General features: G+C 50.9%; 1 protein-coding gene across 4 annotated transcripts in view; it reads left to right on the top strand.

Annotated features, from left to right (window-relative positions):
- Window positions 1–5797, top strand: part of LOC144508373 (uncharacterized) — a 7574-nt gene extending 1777 nt beyond the window's left edge. For all 4 annotated transcript variants that reach the window (XM_078236234.1, XM_078236236.1, XM_078236233.1 and 1 more), the window contains 2 exons: window positions 1629–1779; window positions 4635–5797. In XM_078236234.1, the coding sequence (XP_078092360.1) occupies window positions 1629–1779; window positions 4635–5280 (797 nt within the window). In that variant the 3' untranslated portion in view covers window positions 5281–5797. The remainder of the gene's footprint in view (window positions 1–1628; window positions 1780–4634) is intronic.
- Window positions 5798–10152: the final 4355 nt, after the last annotated feature.

Here is a 10152-nt window from a genome sequence, read left to right as displayed (position 1 = left end):
TGCATGATTTTTAAACAGCAATTGGGGGAGATCTTCACCCCACCGCTATCCACTTACTGTCTGTTAACAACATCCCCACGAACCTCCCTGTACGGTGGCACAGTGCTTAGCACTGCTGCCTCACAGCGCCAGGGACCCAGGTTCAATTCCTGGCTTGGGTCACTGTCTGTGTGGAGTCTGCATGTTCTCCCCGTGTCTGCATGGGTTTCCTCCGGGTGCTCCGGTCTCCTCCCACAGTCCGAAAGACATGCTGGTTAGGGTGCATTGGCCGTGCTAAATTCGCCCTCAGTGTACCCGAACAGGTGCCGGAGTGTGGGAACTAGGGGATTTTCACAGTAACTTCATTGCAGTGTTCATGTAAGCCTTGTTGTGACATGAATAAATAAACTCCGACACCCCTCCCTATCTCTGTAACCTCCTTCAGCCCCGACACCCCTCCCTATCTCTGTAACCTCCTTCAGTCCCGACAACCCTCCCTATCTCTGTAACCTCCTTCAGCCCCGACAACCCTCCCTATCTCTGTAACCTCCCACAACCCTCCCTATCTCTGTAACCCCCGACAACTCTCCCTATCTCTGTAACCTCCTTCAGCCCCGACTACTCTCCCTATCTCTGTAACCTCCCACAACGCTCCCTATCTCTGTAACCCCCGACAACGCTCCCTATCTCTGTAACCTCCAACAACCCTCCCTATCTCTGTAACCTCCCACAACCCTCCCTATCTCTGTAACCCCCGACACCCCTCCCTATCTCTGTAACCTCCTTCAGCCCTGACAACTCTCCCTATCTCTGTAACCTCCCACAACCCTCCCTATCTCTGTAACCCCCGACAACTCTCCCTATCTCTGTAACCTCCTGCAACCCTCCCTATCTCTGTAACCTCCTCTGGCCCCTACATCCCTCCCTATCTCTGTAACCTCCTGCAACCCTCCCTATCTCTGTAACCTCCTCTGGCCCCTACATCCCTCCCTATCTCTGTAACCTCCTGCAACCCTCCCGATCTCTGTAACCTCCTCCAGCCCCTACACCCCTCCCTATCTCTGTAACCTCCTCCAGCCCCGACACCCCTCCCTATTTCTGTAACCTCCTCCAGCCCCTACACCCCTCCCTATCTCTGTAACCTCCTCCAGCCCCGACACCCCTCCCTATCTCTGTAACCTCCTCCAGCCCCGACACCCCTCCCTACCTCTGTAACCTCCTCCAGCCCCTACACCCCTCCCTATCTCTGTAACCTCCTCCAGCCCCTGGGAGAGGGGATCAGATTGAGGTATATAACTTTTCTAAAGGAATTGATAAAGTAAATGGAGACCAAATGTTTCCCCTGTGGGGCAATCTGGGACAAGACGTACAGGCTGAGAGGCGGTAGAATATAAAACTGAGATGAGGAGGAACTACTTCTCGCAGAGGGTGGTGAATTTGTGGAACTCGCTGCCCCATCGCGCGGTGGAGCCTGAATGGTTTCAAGAAGGAGATGGATATATTTCTGATTTTAAAAAAAGAATATGGGAACCAGATGGGGAGGTGGATTGGAGACCAGGGAGAGATCACCAATGATCTGATTGAATGGCGGAGCAGGCTCAAAGGATTGAATTTGCCAACTTCTGCTCCTAATTCCTATGTTCCCACAGGTGTCCAGGCTTCCTCTCTGGAGCAGGCCACACCCAGGGCAAGATGGGAGACGGCTATCGAGAAATTCTGGACCTTCACCACCGACCTGGCTCAGTCAACAGAGGGGTTCATGAAGCAAATCCAGAGCTCCGAGCTGGACAGGAAACTCGAGTGAGTATATCAGACAGCACTGACCCTCTGCCAGTGCGGCACTCCCTCAGTACTGACCCTCTGACAGTGCGGCACTCCCTCAGCACTGACCCTCTGACAGTGCGGCACTCCCTCAGTACTGACCCTCTGACAGTGCGGCACTCCCTCAGTACTGACCCTCTGACAGTGCGGCACTCCCTCAGCACTGACCCTCTGACAGTGCGGCACTCCCTCAGTACTGACCCTCTGACAGTGCGGCACTCCCTCAGTACTGACCCTCTGACAGTGCGGCACTCCCTCAGTACTGACCCTCTGACAGTGCGGCACTCCCTCAGCACTGACCCTCTGACAGTGCGGCACTCCCTCAGCACTGACCCTCTGACAGTCCGGTACTCCCTCAGCACTGACCCTCTGACAGTGCGGCACTCCCTCAGTACTGACCCTCTGACAGTGCGGCACTCCCTCAGTACTGACCCTCTGACAGTGCGGTACTCCCTCAGCACTGACCCTCTGACAGTGCGGCACTCCCTCAGTACTGACCCTCTGACAGTGCGGCACTCCCTCAGCACTGACCCTCTGACAGTGCAGCACTCCCTCAGTACTGTTTAATATTGTGAGCAGTTTTGGGCCCCAATCTAAGGAAGGATATGCTGGCCTTGGAGGGGGTCCAGAGGAGTGTCACAAGAATGATCCCAGGAATGAAGAGCTTGTCGTATGAGGAACGGATGAGGCCTCTGAGTCTGTATTCGATGGAGTTTAGAAGGATGAGGGGGGATCTGATTGAAACTTACAGGATACTGAGAGGCCTGGATAGAGTGGACGTGGAGCAGATGTTTCCACGAGTGAGAGAAACTCGAGCCAGAGGGCACAACGTCAGAGTGAAGAGACGCTCCTTTAATACTGAGATGAGGAGGAGTTTCTTCAGCCGGAGGATGGTGAATCTGTGGAAGTCATTGCCACAGAGGGCTGTGGAGGCCGGGTCACTGAGTCTTTGAGACAGAGCTGCATAGGATCTTGATCAATTATGGGATCAAGGGTTACGGGACAAAGACAGGAGAATGGGGGATGAGAATCATATCAGCCATGATTGAATGGCGGAGCAGACTCGATGGGCCGAATGGCCTCATTCTGCTCCTACGTCTTATGGTCCTATGTTTCTGGGTTACTGGATTCAGGCCTTGAGAATCCTTTGACTCTTTGGGCACAAGTGTGGCTTTGAGTGAAGGTCAGAGGGGAATGAGTGAGGTGAACATTTGAGGGTGGGATAAAAATGGAGTTCGTGTTGTTGGAGTCACGTTCCTTTAGGCCCTGGATTTAAATCCTATTTTGAAGGTGGACAATTGGGGCCTCTTTTCAGAGGAAAGTTGTGTGAACCCTGGCTGCAATTATTCCCACTGTTCCCACAGTGAGCACACTGTAGAATGTGTTTCAGTGACTGGGAAGTATTTGGGAAGGAGCTGATGTGATCAAAGAAGCCTGGAAAACGGAAATCCGTTTCTCAAAACGAGTCTGCGATCCAACTTGAGTTTGTTTGTCCCGGAGTGAATCCTGGGTTGAGCCAGAAAGAGGTATTTGTTACTGGGGCAGCACGGTGGCACAGTGGTTAGCACTGCTGCCTCACAGCGCCAGGGACATGGGTTCAATTCCCGGCTTGGGTCACTGACTGTGTGGAGTTTGCACGTTATTCCCGTGTCTTTGTTTCCTCTGGGTGCTCCGGTTTCCTCCCACAGTCCAAAGATGTGTGGGCTCGGTGGATTGGCCATGTTAAATTGCCCTTTAGTGTCAGCGGGATTAGCAGGGTAAATATGTGGGTTTACGGGGATAGGGCCTGGGTGGGATTGTGGCTGGTGCAGACTCGATGGGCTGAATGGCCTCCTTCTGCACTGTAAGGATTCTATGATTCCCTCTTGTTCGATTCTTATGTTATAAGGTGGTTTGTCCAACTCAGTTCATGGTCGGGCACTGGGGAGAGTTACAGAACAAAGAGATCTAGGGGTACAGTTTCATAGCTCCTTGAAAGTGGAGTCACAGGTGGACAGAGTGGTGAAGAAGGCATTCAGCATGCTTGGTTTCATCGGTCAGAACATTGAATACAGGAGTTGGGACGTCTTGTTGAAGTTTTACAAGATATTGGTAAGGCCACACTTGGAAAACTGTGTACAATTCTGGTCACCCTATTATAGAAAGGATATTATTAAACTAGAAAGAGTGCAGAAAAGATTTACTGGGGTGCTACTGGGACTTGATTGTTTGAGTTATAAGGAGAGGCTGGATAGACTGGGATTTTTTTCCGTGGAGCGTAGGAGGCTTAAGGATGATCTTACAGAGGTCTATAAAATAATGAGGGGCATAGATCAGCTAGATAGTCAATATCTTTTCCCAAAGGTAGGGGAGTCTAAAACTAGAGGACATAGATTTAAGGTGAGAGGGGAGAGATACAAAAGTGACCAGAGGGGCAATTATTTCACACAGAGGGTGGTGAGCGTCTGGAACGAGCTGCCAGAGGTAGTATTAGAGGTGGATACAATTTTGTCTTTTAAAAAGCATTTAGATAGTTACATGGATAAGATGGGTATCGAGGGATATGGGCCAAACGCGGGCAATTGGGATTAGCTTGGTGGTTTAAAAAAAAGGGCGGCATGGACAAGTTGGGCCGAAGGGCCTGTTTCCATGCTGTAAACCTCTATGACTCTGTGGGTGGAATTTTACCAGCACATCCGCCCGAGGTTCGTCTGATCCCGCCCGAGGCCAGTGGAGAGTGCCGTTCTCCGAGCCTCGTCCACCCTGGGATCGGGGCGGGCGTGCTGGTAAGATTCCGGCCTATGACTCTAACTGTGCGACCTTTCTCGCTGACCCTGTCTCCTTCCCCTCCGCAGGTCGCTCATCTCAAACTGTATGGCTGAGCTCAATAACTCTGCCTCTGGCCTGCGGGCCCATCTGGGACCCTATGCCGAACGCTTCAACGCCGACGTGGAGGAGGTAACCGATCGGCTGAACCGCGACCTGACCTCGGTTCGCACCATGCTGATGAACTACAACGAGGAGGCCGGCCTGATGGTGAGGCAGAATGTGGATGATGTGCACCGCACGTTGGGCCTTTACCTGCGCAAGTACCGCAAGCGTCTGAACCGCGACCAGGCCACCATCCGGAGCAAGTTCCAGGAGTACTCCGACATGCTGCGTAACAAGCAGGAGCGCACGCTGGATGGCCTCCACGCCATGGCGGCTCCCTTCACCAGCTCAGTGAGCGACAAGGTCCAGCAACACTTCCAGAACATTCAGCAATCGCTGGCCCAGCAGGCCGAGGAGGTGAGGTCCAAGGCCGAGGCCCTGCAGGGTCACATCTCGGACAATGCCGAGGACCTGCGGGACTCCCTGCGCCTGAAGATGGAGGAGATCGGCACCTGGTTCGAGACGGAGGCACAGCGAATCTCCAAACGTTTCACTGACCTCTTCGAGTATCTCCAGCAGCAAGTGGTCAACTCCGAGAATGCTGAGACAGCCCAGCTGGAGAACGCCTAATCGTTAGCCTTTAACCTCTCCCCTTCAGCCACAATCCCAGCATCCTCTGCTTCCCACTCGGCCCATGGTTCCCCCGGTGACGTACGCCGTGCAACTACACACCGCTTTCCCTCTGCAACCACCATTCTCCTCATCAAAAAACAGGCATTGAGGTCTCACCAAGGTCACCTCACAGTAAGATAAAAGCAAAACCATAGAATCCCTACAGTGCAGAAGGAGTCCATTCGGCCCATCGAGTCTGCACCAACCACAATTCCACCTAGGCCCTATCACCACAATCCATGCATTTACCCTAGCTAGTCCCCCGACACTAAGGGGCAATTTAGCATGGCCAATCAACCTAACCCACACACCTTTGGACACTTCACTCAAAGATTGAATGAATGAACTGGGATTAAATCATTTTGTTCTGCTTGTCTACTTATCGATTTGCTGCAACGTTGCTCTGTAGAGGTTAGCAGGACCTCAATGCTGTTTCTGCTCACTTGACTAATACAATAAAGAAACTCTTTTCCAATGCTGTTTGCTTCCAGCTCTCTCTGTCATTCTCAGGTTCCACGTTCTGAGTAAGTCAGAAGCCAGACCTCCATGTGTAAAGCCAGCTCTGAATTAACACTCACAGCAGCAGAAATGTAACAGGATTAGGAAAAGCGAGGGAGAATCAGTTCACACCTCCCTCTGACTGGGTAACTGTAAACACAGGGGCAGCAGATGTACCTCTCCAGGGTCAGGACACCCCCAAGCCAGCAATGAAATAAAGTTCACATCACTCTACTTCCCAAAGCAGTTTACAACCAATTTACTTGCAGGGCGGCTCAGTGGTTAGCACTGAGGCCTCACAGCGCCAGGGACCCGGGTTCGATTCCCGGCTTGGGTCACCGTCTCTGTGGAGCTTGCACATTCTCCCCGTGTCTGCGTGGGTTTCCTCCGGGTGCTCCGGTTTCCTCCCACAGTCCAAAGATGTGCAGGTAAGGTGGATTGGCCATGCTAAATTGCCCCTTAGTGTCAGGGGGATTAGCAGGGTAAATGTGTGCAGTTATGGGAATAGGGCTTGGGTGGGATTGTGGTCGGTACAGACTCGATGGGTTGAATGACCTCTTTCTGTACTGTAGGGATTCTAACTTGAAATATAATCACTCTTGTAATGAATAAAACTTGGCTGCACTCCCTCAGCACTGACCCTCTGCTTTTTCCTGCCTATGATGTTAATGCAATTTGAAGGCCGCATTTGAAGCCTAGCTCCAGCCTCCACATGGATTCCCTATCTGGGCAGTCTGCTGGTACCAACCCTCCAGGATTGACTAGAATCCTTCGGAATTGAGTACCAATCTCCAGGATACGCCCACGTGTGCCCCTGGGGGAAAATCATCGGGACATTAAAAAAATTGCAACTATTTTCACATTTTTTTGAACTTTTCTCTTCACAATGTAGAAAGTGATTGGAAATTGGGAGGGGCAAAGCTGATTGGATGAGAGTCAAGCATCCCCCAATTGGGTAAAGGGTCTTCTTGCTTTCCCATTGGTGCAGGAAGGGGCATCACAAGGATTGGCTGACCAATGGTTGGAGAGTGGGACCCAGGTCATGTGATGAAACCTCCATGAATATATTTAAATACAGCAAGCAACTCGAACTGTTCTTTTATTCAAGGCAATAACTACAAATTCTCTGTGTGGCACAGTGGTTAGCACTGCTGCCTCACAGCGGCAGGGACCCGGGTTCAATTCCCGGCTTGGGTCACTGTCTTTGTGGAATTTGCACGTTCTCCCCGTGTCTGTGTGGGTTTCCTCTGGGTGCTCCGGTTTCCTCCCACAGCCCAAAGATGTGTCGGTCAGGTGGATTGGCCGTGATAAATTGTCTCCTAGTGTTCAAAGATGTGGAGGTTAGGTGCATTGGCCGTACTAAATTCTCCCTTAGAGTACCCGAACAGGTGCTGGGGTGTGGCAGCTGGCGGACTTTCAGAGTAACTTCGCTGCAGTGTTAATGTAAGCCTACTTGTGACACTAATAAATAAACTTTAAATATTAACAAAAACCAGAACAAAATACATTTGTATAACATCGTCCAGATACTAAAATATCACATGAGTGATTATCATGGTTCAATTTACCTCAAGTCGAATCAGTCATATCCCACAAGGAAAGGCTGGAGAGGTTCTGTTTATATCCACTGGAGTTTAGAGGAGTAAGAGGCAACTTGATCAAAACCTTTAAGATGCTGAGGGGTGTTGACAGGGTGGATGTGGAGAGGATGTTTCCTCTTGTGGGAGAATCGAGAACCAGGGGTCACTGTTTATGAATAAGGGTGGCCCATTTCAGACAGAGATCAGGAGAAATGTTTTCTCTTGGGGACTTTCTTCCTCAAAAGGCAGTGGGAGCAGAGTCTTTGAATATATTTAAGGCAGATCAAGATACAGAGTAAATCTTCCTCTACACTGTCCCCCATCAAACATTCCCAGGACAGGTATAACACGGGGTTAGATACAGAGTAAAGCTCTCTCTACACTGTCCCCATCAAACACTCCCAGGACAGGTACAGCACGGGGTTAGATACAGAGTAAAGCTCCCTCTACACTGTCCCCATCAAACACTCCCAGGACAGGTACAACATGGGGTTAGGTACAGAGTAAAGCTCCCTCTACACTGTCCCCATCAAACACTCCCAGGACAGGTACAGCACGGGGTTAGGTACAGAGTAAAGCTCCCTCTACACTGTCCCCATCAAACACTCCCAGGACAGGTACAACATGGGGTTAGGTACAGAGTAAAGCTCCCTCTACACTGTCCCCATCAAACACTCCCAGGACAGGTAGAGCATGGGGTTAGGTACAGAGTAAAGCTCCCTCGAGACTGTCCCCATCAAACACTCCCAGGACAGATATAGCACGGGGTTAGATACAGAGTAAAGCTCCCTCTACATTGTCCCCCATCAAACACTCCCAGGACAGGTACAGCATGGGGTTAGATACAGAGTAAAGCTCCCTTGGCGCTGTCCCCATCAAACACTCCCAGGACAGGTACAGCACGGGTTTAGATACAGAGTAAAGCTCCCTCTACACTGTCCCCATCAAACACTCCCAGGACAGGTACAGCACGGTTTTAGATACAGAGTAAATCTCCCTCTACACTGTCCCCATCAAACACGCTCAGGACAGGCACAGCATGGGGTTAGATACAGAGTAAAGCTCCCTCTACACTGTCCCCATCAAACACTCCCAGGACAGGTACAGCACGGGGTTAGATACAGAGTAAAGCTCCCTCTGCACTGTCCCCATCAAACACCCTCAGGACAGGTACAGCACGGGGTTAGATACAGAGTAAAGCTCCCTCTACACTGCCCCTATCAAACACTCCCAGGACAGGTACTGCACGGGGTTAGATACAGAGTAAAGCTCCCTCTACACTGTCCCCATCAAACACTCATGATGTGGAGATGCCGGCGTTGGACTGGGGTGAACACAGTAAGAAGTCTCACAACACCAGGTTAAAGTCCAACAGGTTTATTTGGTAGCAAATACCATCAAACACTCCCAGGACAGGTACAGCACGGGGTTAGATACAGAGCAAAAGTCCCTCTACACTGTCCCCATCAAACGCTCTCAGGACAGGTACAGCACGGGGTTAGATACAGAGTAAAGCTCCCTCTACACTGTCCCCATCAAACACTCCCAGGACAGGTACAGCCCAGGGTTAGATACAGAGTAAAGCTCCCTCCATAATGTCCCCCTGAAACACTGATACGCTGCAGGAAAGGATGTCCCGAGGACATGGGGAGACCATGCAGACGCTACGACAGCGGATGAATGAACACCGCTCGACAATCACCAGGCAGGAGTGTTCTCTTCCTGTTGGGGAACACTTCAGCAGTCACGGGCATTCAGCCTCTGATCTTCGGTTAAGCGTTCTCCAAGGCGGCCTTCACGACACACGACAACGCAGAGTCGCTGAGCAGAAACTGATAGCCAAGTTCCACACACATGAGGACGGCCTCAACCGGGATCTTGGGTTCATGTCACACTATCTGTAACCCCAACAACTTGCCTGGGCTTGCAAAATCTCACTAACTGTCCTGTCTGGAGACAATACACATCTCTTTAACCTGTGCTTAATGCTCTCTCCACTCACATTGTCTGTACCTTTGAGACTGACCTGTAAAGACTCGCATTCCAACCATTATTTTCTAAATTGAGTTTGTGTCTTTATATGCCCTGTTTGTGAACTGAAATCCCACTTACCTGACGAAGGGGCAGCGCTCCGAAAGCTCGTGGCTTTTGCGACCAAATAAACCTGTTGGACTTGAACCTGGTGTTGTGAGACTTCTTACTGTACTTGCCATGAAACACTCCCAGGACAGGTACAACACAGGGTTAGATACAGAGTAAAGCTCCCTCGACACTGTCCCCTTCAAACACTCCCAGGGCAGGTACAACACGGGGTTAGATACAGAGTAAAGCTCCCTCGACACTGTCCCCATCAAACACTCCCAGGACAGGTACAACACAAGGTTAGTTACAGAGTAAAGCTCCCTCGACACTGTCCCCATCAAACACTCCCAGGACAGGTACAGCACGGGGTTAGATACAGAGTAAAGCTCCCTCTACACTGTCCCCATCAAACACTCCCAGGACAGGTACAGCACGGGGTTAGATACAGAGTAAAGCTCCCTCTACACTGTCCGCATCAAACACTCCCAGGACAGGATCAGCATGGAGTGAGATACAGAGTAAAGTTCACTTAACATTGTCCCCATCAAATTCCAGGGAACTAGCGTAACAACTCTACCCTCTGCTGGATCAGAATAGAAGGTGATTTATTCATGAAAGCTTTGGAGATTGGAAAAGGTCATCCAGCCTCCCATAATCCCCACTCTCCCGG

This window comes from Mustelus asterias, chromosome 20 (assembly GCF_964213995.1).
Source record: "Mustelus asterias chromosome 20, sMusAst1.hap1.1, whole genome shotgun sequence".
Lineage (NCBI taxonomy): Eukaryota > Metazoa > Chordata > Chondrichthyes > Carcharhiniformes > Triakidae > Mustelus > Mustelus asterias.
This window is presented reverse-complemented; position numbering and strand designations above follow the sequence as displayed.